This window comes from Ctenopharyngodon idella, chromosome 16 (genome assembly GCF_019924925.1).
Source record: "Ctenopharyngodon idella isolate HZGC_01 chromosome 16, HZGC01, whole genome shotgun sequence".
Taxonomy (NCBI): domain Eukaryota; kingdom Metazoa; phylum Chordata; class Actinopteri; order Cypriniformes; family Xenocyprididae; genus Ctenopharyngodon; species Ctenopharyngodon idella.
The window spans coordinates 34,166,604-34,182,596 of record NC_067235.1 but is presented as its reverse complement, the minus strand read 5'-3'; the positions used below and the strand labels follow the sequence as shown (position 1 = coordinate 34,182,596).

At 35.5% G+C, this 15,993-nt stretch overlaps 1 protein-coding gene across 8 annotated transcripts; it reads left to right on the top strand.

The window, feature by feature from the left end:
* The first annotated feature begins 131 nt into the window (after positions 1-131).
* On the top strand, positions 132-15,488 carry brd2b (bromodomain containing 2b). Of its 8 annotated transcripts, none has more exons than XM_051866288.1 (12): positions 132-270; positions 2,122-2,410; positions 2,750-2,887; positions 3,071-3,218; positions 3,378-3,553; positions 5,575-6,027; positions 7,851-7,979; positions 10,342-10,617; positions 10,808-11,040; positions 11,364-11,716; positions 12,560-12,688; positions 14,278-15,488. In XM_051866288.1, exons 1-12 carry the CDS (start codon positions 239-241, stop codon positions 14,406-14,408), a joined length of 2,487 nt encoding a protein of 828 aa, XP_051722248.1. In that variant the 5' UTR covers positions 132-238; the 3' UTR covers positions 14,409-15,488. The 8 variants fall into 8 exon arrangements, with proteins under 8 accessions (XP_051722248.1, XP_051722252.1, XP_051722247.1 ...); XM_051866292.1 differs by having other exon boundaries at positions 2,119-2,410; positions 11,364-11,695; XM_051866287.1 differs by having other exon boundaries at positions 2,119-2,410.
* Positions 15,489-15,993: the final 505 nt, after the last annotated feature.

The following is a 15,993-nucleotide window of genomic DNA, read 5'->3' as shown; positions in this document are numbered from 1 at the left end:
TGGGCGTGTCTAACTCTGGAACGGCGTGACACTAAGCCAATAAGGAGACAGTTTCAGAGGCGGGACGAATTCTGATTGGTCGTTGGTGTTCTTATATAAAAACCCAGGAGCGGAAATTGAAAGGCGCCATTTGCTAGTAGGACGGCGCGGGGTAGCTCGAGCATAAGGAGTTGAATAACAATAAAACGGGGGCGAAAACGTAGGATTCCGCACCGCAAAACAGTCGCGATCCATCCGAATGGAGGCAGCCATCAACCCGTCTCTTGACAGGTAGTATTGGCGCGCCTTCGGAGCCTATAAACTAATCCTATGTGTGTCTTTAATCACAAAGGATGAGGAAAAGGGAAGGAAGCGTTTGTTTACAAGTTCGTTTTCTTTCTTAAATGGGAATGTATCTCATTGTGGATGTTAAAACGGCTTTGCATCTTTTTAAACGAGTTCCAGCCTTTGCAATAATAGCATGCAGCGAGCATCACTGTGTTGTGGGTCTGTACTGCATCATTTCCCTCCGCCATCTTCAGCATTTAAAGGGCTAGACTCACTGTAACACACATTAGTGCAGTGTGAATGAATGAACTGAGCTGAATGGATCGGGTTTGAGCTGTTATTAAACGCGGGTGTGGGGAGGGATGGATGATTCATGTGGCCGCTGGCCTGTGCTGATTGGGCACGGATGCAGTGAACACTTGTTTACAAACAGAGAATAGGCGGGACAGACTAATGATGACATTTACTGTATATTCTCTTACAGTAAGGTATTTTGTCTTGCTGCTAATGCACCACCATTTCCTGCATGAGATGAAATGTTTATTGAATTAATGTGTCAGTAATTATTTCATACATTTTCTTAATGGTCCTCTCCACTGCATGTGTTTTTATGCCTTGAAAACGATTTGCTGAAATTGATAATGGAAGCAGCCATTAGAATGGGTTTAAAATGATAAATGTATATATAATATACAGTCAAACCAAAATGTATTCAGACACCTTGAACATTTCATTAATCAATACAGTTTATTCACTATAGTTTAAAAAAAAAAAAATGCTCTCAGAGTTAAACTGTGTCAGAAAAAATTAATCTTAATTATGTCAGATAACACTTAAGCAAAACATGGTCAGGTCAAAGTGTCTGAATAATTTTTGGTTCCAGATGTTTATCAGTTTTACTGTTAGTCCACTGTATGAAGAATTTTTGGGTATAATATGTCATAGTTTACTTTATTTTGCTATCCTCACTTACAGAAATACATAAATGAACTATAGTGTCCTGCACCCACTAGTAAAAATATATAAAAAATATCTGAATAATTTTTGGTTTGACATGTCTGTGTATATATATATATATATATATATATATATATATATATATAATATATATATATTTTAATGTTTTTGAACGTCATGTGACACTGAAGACTGGAGTAATGATGCTGAAAATTCAGCTTTGATCACAGGAATAAATTATATTTTGAAGTATATTAAAATAGAAAACCATAATTTTAAATTGTAATAATATTTCACAATATTATTGTTTTTTTCTGTATTTATTATGAAATAAATGCAGCCTTAATGAGCATAAGAGACTCTAATGTTCAAAAACATTAAAATTAGTAATGTTTCCAAACTTTTGACTGGTAGTGTGTGTGTGTGTGTGTATATATATATATATATTATACACACACACACTACCAGTCAAAAGTTTGGAAACATATATATATATATATATAATATATATAGATTTTGAAACTGACATGATGGAAATTTAACATTATTTTTAGTCTGACAATCAGGCATTGCTTATGCTGATAATCTGAAAATGGCCAAATATTGGTTTGCTATTCAAACTGGCTGTCTAATTGTGCATTATATATGTTTTATATGTAATGTATATTCATGGGGAATTGTTGTAGCTACAGTTTTCACTAAACAGTGCAATATAAAACTGATTAATTACATTATTTAATTCATTCATATATATGTATGTGTGTGTGTGTGTGTGTATATATGTATATGTATATATATATATATATATAATAAAAATCTTCTTATCCTTCAGACCCAATGTTAAATGCTGCATCTCGTGTGTTTTTGTTGATGATTTTCTGCTGGTGTCCGCAGCAGCTCTGTGGGAGTGAGCCTGTCTGTCATGAGTGGGATGGAGCAGAGTTCGGGCAAGCGTATTCGGAAACCCTCGCTGCTCTACGAGGGCTTCGAGAGTCCGTCTCTGCCCCACGCGCCTCCGCCCGGACCTCCTCCGCCCCAGCAGCCCCCAGTGAAAGACCCCAGCCGACAGGGACGCACCACCAATCAGCTGCAGTTCCTCCACAAGGTCTTGGTGAAAGCACTGTGGCGGCATCATTTCGCATGGCCTTTCCATGAACCCGTGGACGCGGTCCGACTCAACCTACCTGTGAGTGAACATTTAGCTACTTTTTTATCACCCAAAAATGTAAATTCACCCTTTTATTGTTATTTTTTGGCATTTCATTGATGCGCAAAAGTCTGTCCAATCACAATATTACTGTTTTTATTGTAGTTTTGATAAAATAAATGCTGCTTGGGTGAGCAGAAGAGACTTTATACGCATGTTGTTGTCCGTTGTATTTAATACGATCACTTTCAGACTGTTGTGACTGTTGTGGCAGCTCATATTACCAGTAGTCTGACTGCATGTCTACAAGCATTTGACCTTCCTCATATTCATATGCACAGATGATATGATCTCCAGTGATACCCGTTTTGCTTTCAGGACTACCATAAGATCATTAAACAGCCGATGGACATGGGCTCAATCAAGAAGCGTCTGGAGAATAACTACTACCGCAGCGCCAGCGAATGTTTGCAGGACTTCAACACCATGTTCACTAACTGTTACATCTACAATAAGGTATATTATATTTTAAGTTGTATTAATATTTCACAATTTTTACTATATTTTTAATCAAATAAATGCATTTAGATGTTTTTAAAAACATCTAACCCCAAACTTTTGGCTGGTTTGTACTATTTAGACACAGATGCATGTAAATATCAACAGAACTTAAATTGTAGAACGTAAATTGTTTTTCAGCCTACAGATGACATTGTGCTGATGGCACAGTCTCTGGAGAAGGTCTTCTTACAGAAGGTTGCCCAAATGCCCCAGGATGAGATCGAGTTTCTCCCTCCTACTCCAAGAGGTAGAGGAGCTAAAACCATCAAAGGCCGTAAAAGCAGAGGTGAGAAACCCAGTCAGATAGTCTGTAGTGTCGCATTTGTAGCTTATTCTTGCCAAGAACAGGAAGATGTTACGCAATTAATCAGCCATTCTGTCACTTTGGCAAAACTTTTTTAATCATTACATTTTTACTAATGCTAATACTTTTTTTTCCTATCAGGAGGAGGAAGTGTTATGACGGCTCACCAGGTGCCTGCCGTGTCTCAGTCGGCGTACTCTCCTTCCTCACCAGAGACGCCGGATTCACGGTTTTCCACCCCTCCACAGACCCTGCTGAGCAACACCGGCCCTCCTCCGCCGCTGATGACCCCTCCACCCACTCAACCCACTGCAAAGGTACACACACACACACATCTTATAGCACACGTTTCACATGGACTAACATTGGGCGTCATCTGTTTCATCTGAAGTTTATATTTTATTTATATTTAATATGTATTTAACCCTCTGGTGCTCTTCGCATAGCGGTCAAAAATGACAGATTTTGTTTTATTTAAACGAAATTAATGTGCTATTTTTTTTAGTTTGATAATGTTTTTATTTAATATTTTGTATTTTTAGGGGTACTAAATTATATTTATGGAAAAATAAATTTATATATTTAAATTTATATACTTAAATTATATATATTTAAGTTAAACTGTCATAAATCTTGAATGCTTTGGAGCAAAACCTTTAGTTGGTCTCTTTTTAAAGAAGACACTTGGCAGATTATTGTTAAAGTGAAACTAAAATAAAAGTTTATTATTATGAAAAATGCATAAAAATACTATTTTTAATTTTACTTGAAATATATTTTCCAAAACATGTTTTACTCTAAAGATAAAAAAAAAAAACATAAACGTAAACAAGTTGTGTTCCAAATTTGAGGTTGATATCTAAAAAAAATGAGCTTTCAGTAAGATTTTGTTTGGGCGCAGTACCAAACACCTCCACTAGAGGAAATTCGCTTCCCATTCGTTTCCAACGTGGCCATTTTTGACCATGAGGAGCACAAGTGTGACTGTTTTATTCAAGACCATTTCACTTTCAAATCATGTCCATGATTTTTTTGTGTTCACATAGCAAGTGACAAAACCTTTACCAAGTTTCGTTCCATTCTGATGAAGTACAGAATTTGAAAAACAAAACTTAAAACTTTTCGTGGAGAAAAGCGTTTGAATTCGTAACGCTTTGCTAATAACATGGCTGCGAGATCTAGTAAGAAGCATTCAAATTCAGCGCAGAATTCTCTGTTATACACCATCGACATCAGATCAAACAGTGCTGAAGTGAAACCAGGAGAAATATTGTGCTATAGTGTCATTGAAGGCTTTTCAGTCCACAAATCACCAACATTCACCATAGATTTACTGTAGTAACGCTAAATATAACAATGATATTGTGGCAGAAAGAGTTGAATGTTTGTACATTACTCATTTCAGGGTTCGTACAACCTTTTGAGGGTGAAATTCAAGGACTTTCAAGAAATTTTTCCAGCATTTCAAAGCTCTAAATATTATCTAATTTAAATGTTATTCATAATTTGATGACCAAAAACATTATATGTTCATCCTTGTCCCCATTTGTAATACTAAAAGATTCAGGATGTAAGAAAACACTTGGTGGCAAACAAACACTTTTATTTAAAAATAAAAAAAAACATGGATTTTTTTTTTTTTTTTTTTTTTTACATTTATTTATTTATTAATTTTTAAGAAAAGGTGTTTAAGCTGTGGTATGGGGTAAAAAGTAAAACATCACTGTTAACTTTTTTGACTGTTGTTCGTCCAAAAAAGCAAAAACGAGACATAATTACCACTATAACCAGTAGATGGTAGCAGAGGATATTTTTTTCACGCATTTTGCTTTTGAATTTATATTTAAACATTATGAAATCACTATTATAAAATATCAAATAATCAAGAAATCAAATTTTGTCAAAGTTTGGCACTTTTTTTGTACTGAAGTATGAAGTAGGAAAAGTAATGTAAAAAACAAACACTTTTCTTCAAATTGCGACTGAATTTCACAGAAAGCAAGTAAAGAGGGCTCCTTTTATAATCACTGAAGCTGTTGGTCAGTTCGGTTTGATACTATCAATACCTAATAAATATTAGGTTTTTGCGCGTTACTGGTTTTTCAGTATTTTGCAAGGTAAAAAAAGACTAAATACACCGTAGATGTAGTTCATGCTACTTGTGCGCTGTATTCCAAGTCTTCAGAAGCAATTCAACAGCATTTTGTGAGCAAAACACTGAAGTTAAACTAAAAATGTTGTCTTCTGCCAATGCTCTCAAACATTTTCAGCTTCTGATCGGTTCTGTTGATGTATGCCGTTATTACGACCGCTAAAACAGAGCCTGTTGTCTCTGCAGAAGAAGGGCGTGAAGCGTAAAGCAGACACCACCACTCCCACTACGCTCGGCTTCCCCGTGACCGCGGCTGCTCGGATGGGAGGCATGGGAAAAGGTCACGGATCGGCCGGAGAGATGCCCCACTCTTTGTCCTCCATGCCTGTTGACTGTTCTCCCAGTATGGGCGTGAACGAGCCCGCCCACCTCCAGCCCGTTTTGGGACGGCCGCTGTCTCGTCGACCAATCAAACCTCCGCGTAAGGACCTGCCCGAATCTGTGCGGCCTCATCAGCCCTCGCGGCGGGGGAAACTAAGCAAGCAGCTTCGCTACTGCAGCGGCGTCCTTAAAGAACTGCTGTCCAAAAAACACGCAGCGTACGCCTGGCCCTTCTACAAACCCGTGGACGCGTCAACACTGGGCCTGCACGACTACCACGACATCATCAAACACCCCATGGACCTCAGCACCATCAAGGTGACATGCATGAACCACACCTGCCTTCATATACACACTTAACTGGACCAACTTTGTGCCGTCTGGATGGCCATTTATTAGTGTAATGATTCACATGTATGCTTGATTGTATTTATTGTTTGTCATATCATCAATTTTTCCTTATTTTGACCTTTTACTTGTTTCAATAATCATTTGGGAGCTTTTTACTTAGTATTCTTGATACAGAATTGGGGTAACACTTTAGTTTAGGGTCCAATTCTCACTATTAATAACTAGTTGCTTATTAGCATGCATATTACTAAGATATGGGCTGTTTATTAGTACTTTTTTGGGGTATTTGGGGTTTATTGAAAAACCTACTTTTGCGAGCTAGTCCTAGGTTTTTGGCCCGATCAGAACCAAACCAGTGCAGCAAGATTCTCTGGAGTTCTCTGATTGTCAATAATTATCAAAAAAAGTTGAAATTTCGATTCACGGCCCCTAAGGGGCGCCAAAACGTTCAAAGGGGGTGGAGCCACTTTTACTAAAATGGCTATAACTTGTGAACGGAATGAGATATTTTCACCAAATTTGGCACACCTATGTAAGAGCTCATTCTGTGGTCGTGTGAAAAAGGACAATGCGACTGGCCACTTGGTGGCGCTATAACAGGGAAAAAAAGCATGAAACTGCTATAACTACTTCACCGTTAGTCCGATTGACTTGAAAATTGGCGTGTAGCGACTTTGTCCAAGGTGTCATGATTGTCTTTGAGGACACTGACGTATCTCAAAAAACATGGCCGCCATCGAGAGACAGAGGCCGATCTGAACGAAACTTGCTTGGCCTGTGAGAAATTCGAAAGAAATCGGCCACCGGGGGGCGCCTTCACGTTTTTCACATGCATAAAGGATCATGTATCATGCATTCGTACCACAATGCCTCTAAGACCGCCGCTGTTCATCAAATCATTCGTTAAATATTGGAGATTACTTCAAAAACCAACTTTGGCGAAGCCCTAGGTTTTTGGCTCAACCTCGATAACTGTTAACAGGCTTTATATACCATATATTTCCTATGGTAAATTGCCTGTATTGGCTGTAAATGGTCTTCCATCTATGATCAAGATGACTACAGGCTTGCTAAATAAAACATAATACCTTTTTACGCATGTGCTTAAAAGCCTTAAAGCGCTTGAACACCGATAATCGCTGCTAAGTTGACAAAGGTGACCGTAAGCACTTTTTACAAGATTTTATTTCAAATAAACGCTGTTCCTTTGAACTTTCAATTCATCAGTGATAAAATGTATCTCGGTTTCCAAGCAAATCTGAAGCAGCACAGCTAGTTTCAACATTGATAATAATCATAAATGTTTCTTGAGCAGCAAATCATCATATTAGAATGATTTCTGAAGGATCATGTGACACTGAAGACTGGAGTAATGATGCTGAAAATTCAGCTTTGATCACAGGAATAAATTACACTTTACTATATATTCACATTTTACCTCTAAATTATGCACCATTTATCATCTGTAATATAATGTATTACCCTATATATAAATATATAAACATGGCTGTGTATTCCATAGATGCTGGGAACATTGTTTTCAGACATAATTTACTTGTATTAGGTTTTGCATTTGGATATATATTTAGACATTATTAAAGACTACTTTTTGTCAAAGTTGAGGTTTTTTTGTTTTGTGTTAATTTGAAGTGTCAGTCTTTGCATTATTATTACCGTCAGATCTGGACACATGTGCATTCTTTCTCCCGCTGAAGATTTTTGGCTCTGGAAAAGTCCTGGTATAAAACACACAGAGGTGATGTAACACTCCTCTGTTTTGTGTTCCTCAGAGGAAGATGGATGAGCGCGAGTACAGAGATGCCCAGCAGTTCAGCGCTGATGTCAGACTCATGTTCTCCAACTGCTACAAGTACAACCCACCAGATCATGATGTGGTCTCCATGGCACGAAAACTGCAGGTACGTGAACTCAACTGCCTCATCTGTTTTATATAAGGATGCACTGATGTAGAGATGCTTGATTAACTGATTTCTCAACCGTACGGCGGTTGATATGTCTGTAAAGGGTGAAAATAGCCAGATGGTAGGAACTGAAGTGTGACAATAGGGTCATCTAAGAGTGGATTATGAGGATGTCCATGAGGATATTTTATTCTTTTCCTCAAGCAGACATAGTAAAAAAATTATGGAATTTAAAATGTAATTTCATAAATGTTACTCACACATACATTTATGCAGTATTTTATTTTGCGTATAGTGGAAAGGAACTGATTGGGTAATGAAAAGTGAGTGTTACATGCATACAAAGACACTTTACTATCCCATGAGGCCTTGGAAGAGGACTTGTAAATTGCATGGAAGCAACACAATTTACATTGCAGATATAGCATGTCTATATAGAACATTTACTTTTTTTTATATTAGTGGCGAGCTAAATTCTTCCTCAAATGTGGTACTTTGACAGTGATTTTGCAAGTTGTAAGAGAAAACTGATGAAGAAGAAGAATATTATGGCAACAGCAATAGTGTCCATTTTGCAAATATTGGTAATTCATTTCACAACGTGTGAAATCAAGCAAGTGTAGCTAGTATTTGCATTCACACTCCTATATATGGTATGATTTGTTTCACACCACAAGCTTCAGCAGAGCAGAAGAGAGTGCTTATAAAGTAACACGTGTATAAAAGAAAGTAACACATGTATAAAAGCACTCTGAAATGGTTGGTTGTACCTGTCAACCAAACCAAAAAATTTGAAAAACTCTGGTTTGAACATTCAGGAGCTCAAGTAAAATGACTAAAAAAAGTATTTATGGATGATAAATAGACTTAGATATTTTACAAAACTTGCAGTATTCCTGTTGTGTAAAATGCTTTAAATTGCCATATTACCTGAATTTACTGAAATTTGCTGAATTTATTGAAACGGTTATGAATTAAATTCACTGAAAATGGCCTGGATATTATATTGACCACCACAATACAATATGTAATGTATTATTTCTAAACACCCCTTTTTTTAAAAAATAAATTTAATTTCATGTGGACCCTGATAATTATGGAAGGTATCTAAGACGTACTAACACTGTTACAAGTATATTTATTATTCAGAAAAGCCCATAAAATAGTACCGCAAATGTAAAGTAAGATCTACCATAAACTGACATCTCAACCGTACGGTAGAGTTTTATAAATCCATCCAGGGCTGAAAATTAAAGGATTAAATGCAAAAAAATCTTAATGATCCTAAAATAGGCTGTTTTTGTGCAAACAATTAAGTGATTTTAACCTGGACATGAGACAGGTTTGTCTTATCAGTAAAAAATAATTACTACATAACCAAAATGATTTATATATTAATATATTTTTGTATTTTATTTTATAATATTACTTTTGTTATTATTATTATTATTAGTAGTAGTACTACTCATTTAAGTATTTTAAATATTTATTTATTTATTTTGAGGAAATAAAGCCTTTATTAAATTCGAAAATCAGCCTAGCCAAACTGAGTAATTTTAAAAAAAAAAGTTTATTATTTTAATAAAATAATTATTTTGCAGTATTTTTATTTTTTATTATTATTAGATGTTGTTTTTATTATTTTTATTATTCATTTTAGTATTTTTATTTATTTATTTATTTATTTATTTTTATTGGAGAAAATAAAGCCTGATATTATTTGCTCCTAATATCAGCCTAGTCAAACTGAGAGTGATTTAAATAGTTTATAATTTAAATAAAATAATTTTGTTGTATTTATAATTTATTTTATTATTATTAGATGCTGTTTTTATTATTATTTTATTATTCATTTTAGTGTTTTTAAATATTCTTATTTTATTTAAAATAAAGCCTGATATTGTCAAACTGAGAGTGATTTAAATAAAATAATTATTTTGTAGTATTTTATTTTGTTATTTTATTATTATTATTATTATTATTATTATTATTATTCATTTTAGTGTTTTTAAATAGTTTTCTATTTTTTTATTGAAGAAAGCCTGATATTATTCCTCCTAATATCAGCCTTGTCAAACAGAGTGATTTAATAAAAAAAGGTTTAAAGTATAATTTAAATAAAATAATATGTCTAAAATAATATATAAAAAATGACTTTATTTTAAATAAAAAAAAAAAAAACACTTTGGCTTTTATTATAGTGACACAAATTGTCAATTTTCAAGTTATCAACTTTTGTTATATTAAGTTATTATACATGATTTTTTTTTATTTTTAAAGTTGTTCATTTTTGTTATAACATATGTTTTTAAATGATTATCCTCATGCAGTTTCTCTTTTTCCCTCTGTCTTTCCACAGGACGTGTTTGAGTTTCGCTTTGCAAAAATGCCTGACGAGGTTTCGGAGGAAGAGGAATTGTCTCCCATGCCACTGGGACGGAACATGGGCATGCTGGGAATGCACCACTCCTCCTCTTCATCATCCTCTTCCTCCTCTTCATCCTCCTCTTCTTCTTCGTCGGAGAGCGAGCCGAGCAGCGACAGTGAGCCGAGCAGCGACAGCAGCCCGAGCTCGGACAGCGAGGAGGAGAGAGCTCAACGCCTGGCCCAACTACAGGACCAGGTGTGTACTCAGGTACACAGACCTTCCTGTTACGCTCAACAGCATGAAATCAAATTTTACTTTGATAAATGTATGAGGATGCCCTCTACTGGTCCACTACTTGGTGACAGATATTCATCTAGTAACGATTACAGCAACTAAGCAGAAAAATCAAACATTTTCCATCACAACTGGATGGTAACCCTGATCTTGTGTGCTTTAGCTCAGAGCGGTGCACGAGCAGCTGGCCGCCCTCTCCTCTGGCCCGATTGTCAAACCCAAAAGGAAACGAGAGAAAAAGAAGGACAAGAAGAAGAAAAAGAAGCCTGAGAAGCGCAGAGGAAGTCGAAGTTTGAGTGATGAACGGGACAAAATGCCTAAAAGCAAATCGAGCCGAGCTTCACTGTCATCCACACAGAGCAAGAAAGGCCCGGCCAAGAAAAGCAGCAAGAACAAGTTTGTTTTTCCTTTCCTATTGAGTGATTTTTGATATTTTTACACACACACACACACACACACACACACACACACACACACACACACACACACTCACTCATACACTCATGACCCCTTTAATATTTAGTAGTGCATAAGTTGTAACTTACTGCCTCTTTACGTCAAAACTAGTCTAAGTTGCCACGGACTGCTAATTGAAATATTTTATTCAATCCTCACAAGGAGCTAAAAATGTTCAGTTACCAGCCCGAATCTTTAACCAGAAACTTCAACCTCCCAGAGTTCAGCATTATCATTGTCTTTTGTTTTATTTACTCTGGCAGGAACACTAAGAAATCAGCCTCATCATCTCGTTTTGCGGCTGCCGCCGCTGCCGCCGCCGCCGTCTCCTTGCCTCACTACGACTCTGAGGAGGAAGAGGACGGCCTTCCCATGAGTTACGACGACAAGCGGCAGCTCAGCCTGGATATCAACAAGCTGCCCGGGGAGAAACTGGGGCGCGTGGTGCACATCATCCAGTCGCGGGAGCCCTCGCTGCGCGACACCAACCCTGAGGAGATCGAAATCGATTTTGAAACGCTGAAGCCGTCCACACTGCGAGAGCTGGAACGTTATGTTATGACCTGTCTGCGCAAGAAGCCCCGCAAACCGTATGGTGAGCTGAGATTTAATGCTTGTAAGTAAGGCTGGATGATATATAGCTAGAAAATATCAACATTTTCAGTCAATATAGAGCTGTGCGATTAATCGTTAAAAGATCTCGATCGGTCTGCGCAGCGTCGCTTCAAGATGAACACACCTATTTATTCAGTTGATTCATCCAGTAATGAAACAAGTCTTTATGAGTGAGTCATTGAATCATTCATTCAAGAGATTTGTTCAAAAACTGATTAATCCAGTAATGAAACAAGTGAATTCTTTGAGTGAGTGAGTCATTGAATCATTCATTCAAGAGATTTTTTTCAAAAATTGATTCATCCTGTAATGAAACAAGTGAATTCTTTGAGTGAGTGAGTGAGTCATTGAATCATTCATTCTAGAGATTTGTTCAAAAACTGATTAATCCAGTAATGAAACAAGTTAATTCTTTGAGTGAGTCATTGAATCATTCATTCAAGAGATTTGTTCAAAAACTGATTCATCCTGTAATTAAACAAGTGAATTCTTTGAGTGAGTGAGTCACTGAATCATTCATTCATTCATTCATTCATTCAAGCTGATTAAAAAAATATATTTAAGTAGACAGCAGCAATTAATATTTTTCAAAACCAGTTTTTTTAATAATTCAAACTAATTCTTAGTCTCTATTTTACCCCCCGCCCCAAAAAAAGAAAAAAATTGTGATCCTTAATTTATCCACAATCGTGCAGCTCAACATCCCAATATTTTTCATATGCATCGTGATTGTTGCAATTGCTGAACTTATTAATTTAAACTTGCTGTCAAAGTCAGTTATAATGCATGTTTTAGCTGGGACTATTTGTGCATAAAGTGTAATCTAGATCCCTCATTTGTGCAGTCGTGAAGAAGGGAGGAGGTGGAAAGAGCCGAGAGGAACTGGCTCTGGAGAAGAAGAGAGAACTGGAGAGGAGATTGCAGGATGTGAGCGGGCAGCTGAACTCTGCCAAGAAACCCCAGAAACCCAAAGGTAGGGCTGAGACCAGCTGCAGCTGCTGTTATGTCTTGGTGTCCAGGACTGAACCATACGTGCGGTCTGATGGCCCGAGGCTGCTGTAATGGAGGTTCAGGCCAGTGTTGTCTTTATGGGATCAATTTAGTTTGTGTGTGTAGAGCTGTTGTTGAACAAGCAGGTGAAAATGAGTACACAGGACGAGATCTTGCACTCAAAAACAACTAGAAAGAAAAAAAAAAAAAAAGCACATGCTGCAAGAAAAATACAATCTTGATGGTAATAAAGTTATTTTAATGCTTTACTGTAAATTAGAAATTATTATTACTAAATATATTAAACAAAATAAGAAATATCACTATTGTAATAAAAATAAAGTATTTAATAACAATTAAAAATAAATAATAATAAAAAATTACTTTTATTATTATTTTATAATTATTTACATTTTTTTCTAAATAATAATAATAATAAATACTTGTCATAATTACGTATTTAATTATATAGTAATGGTAATATTATAAAATACTTATTATTTTTTATACTATAATTTTATTTTTGTTAAATAGTAATATTTCTTATTTTGCTTAAATTTGTTTAGTAATAATCAGAAAAACTTTGACCAGATTGTGCAGCCCTAAAAACAAGCACAAATTTGGAGTTTTTTTTTTTTATTCTATTTTAAATCACAATCACAATTTGTATCGGAAAATTTGCAGTTTGTTTCTTTTTTTTTCATATGCATCATGATTTCCAATTGGTTATTTATTTTATTTTATTTTTTCCAAAATCCTGCAGCCCTACAAATACTCCAGTATGTCCATCATAGACCAGAATATGGTTTTTAATCCATGTATTTTTGCAGATATACACATTTAAAGCGCCAAAAATATTGAATTTCTCTCACAGGTACAAATTGTATGTATTGTATAAATCATGTAGGGATTTATATAAAATTATAATGTAAATCCTGTAAGGAGTTAAATTTTTAGCCATTAATATTTTTATTTATATTTTTAAAAAAAAGTTTAATTTATTGTATTCTAAGCTATTATAGACATGTATGAAAATTACTTCAATAACCTTTATTAACAAGCTATTTGTTTTTATTAATTTTCCGGTAACACTTTACAATAAGGTTTCATTAGTTAACTACATTTGTTAACATGAATTAATATTTCTACAGAATTTATTTATCTTAATGTTATTTCAACATTTACATTATTAAAATCAAATGTTTGTAAACATTAGTTAATGCACTGTGAACTAACATGAACAATGAACGACTGTATTTTTATTAACTAATATTCACAAGGATTAATAAATAATACTGTAACAAATGAATTACTCATTGTTAGTTCATGTTAGTTAATACATTAACGAATGTTAATGAATGAGACCTTATCATAAAGTATTACCAATGTTCCTTGCAAAAACATATTATATATTTATTTTAAAAATATACTTTGTCCAGTCTTCACAAACATGTTGCTAAAACATTTCCCAATCCGAGTCAACAGAAGAACTCTCTATTGTTGAGCCCTGCTGTGTTTTCCTGCAAAACCAGTTCCCTTCACGAGTGAAAACCGGTTCTGATTGTCTTTCAGTGGAGAAGCCCAGCGGCGTGGATCCTCACACGATGGCGTCACGTCTCAGCGCCAGCAGCTCCAGCTCAGACTCTTCCTCCTCGTCGTCCTCCTCCTCCTCATCTGACTCCAGTGACTCTGACTCCAGGTGAAGAGGACGTCTGGAAGGCACAGGAAGTGGTTTCTCCACGGCTGTGGGCCTCCGTACACACGTGTTGTTTTCCGTGCCTCCTGATCCCAGGAACTCTGTGCTTACTGTTTACTTCAGTGTAAAAAAAAAAATGTATATACTGTGTAGGATGATTTTTTTTCTTTTATAAAGAAGACTTTTACCAAAAAGCCCATAATGGGAAACTCCGATGAGAGTGTGTATTCATAACTACTTTTCTTAGTTGACCGAAATGGCTTGTTGTTTTGTTTTGCTTCCATTTTATTTACTTTTCTCTGCATTGCTTTAAATATCAGGGCCAGTATTTGGATGTCATTATGAGCAACCAAAACATGCATGAAGGTTTATAAAGGACCTTCAGAAGGGATGCACGATTTCATGGGCGGAAGTAATATTAAGAACTACTTTGGGTTTCTGTGCTACAATGCAATGGGTGTTCGTTGTGTATGTACAGTATGAAATGATTCAAGCAGTTCAGTAACTTTCCGTACGGCTTTGCAAACTGCTCTCTAGTTACATTTTGATATTGCTTTGATCTGCAAGAAATTGATTTTATCTTATTTTTTTACACGGTCAAATCAATGTTAAATTACACATTTTGTCAAAAAAAAAATTCTCTGTGAAATTGTAGTGACGATGCATTAATCTCTTGCATTAATAACAGCCATAATGCCTCAGTGGATTGGAGGAGATGGACTGGATTTGTTCTTGAGCACTAGAGGGAAGCTACTAGATTCAGTGGTTTGAATTAGCTATTTAAGTTTAACGTTAACTTGGGCGTTGATCTGGTTTGTAGTGGAAGACTATAGAGGCGTCGCATTTAAGCAATAGAACCCTGATTTATGTCCTGTATATAGAGTCCATAATCCTGGTTTCGCTTCTTTCTTTCTATGCATTGCTTTAACCTCTCTTTTCTATAATATTCTTTTTGAATATATAAGACAACTGGCAGATCATTGTGACATAATATTCCTTATCTGCAGTATAATTAAGAGTTTATGCACTCCAGATTATACGTTGGTTTTTATTTGGATGGAAATACAAATACAACAAGTGAACCGTGTGAAGTGGTGTTTATTTAATATTTATATTGCGTTTTATGTATTTATTTTTTGTGCTTGGTACGGTCAAAGTCCCTTTCAAGGAAAGTCACTTGGCGGCCATATTTGCAACGTCTCCGGGCAGTCATTTTGGGCATCCAAGTCCTATGGAAGCCCATTTCCGCCACTAAATAAAAACAGTAATTGCGACTTTTTATCTCAGAATTCAGACTTTTTTTCTCACTATTGCGAGTTTATATCTCAAAATTCTGACTTTAAATCATGCAATTGCGAGTTTATATCAAAATTCTGACTTTAAATCATGCAATTGCGAGTTTATATCAGAATTCTGATTTTAAATCATGCAATTGTGAGTTTATATCAGAATTCTGACTTTAAATCAAGCAAATTGTGAGTTTATATCTCAGAATTCTGACTTTAAATCAAGCAAATTGTGAGTTTATATCTCAGAATTCTGACTTTAAATCAAGCAAATTGTGAGTTTATATCTCAGAATTCTGACTTTAA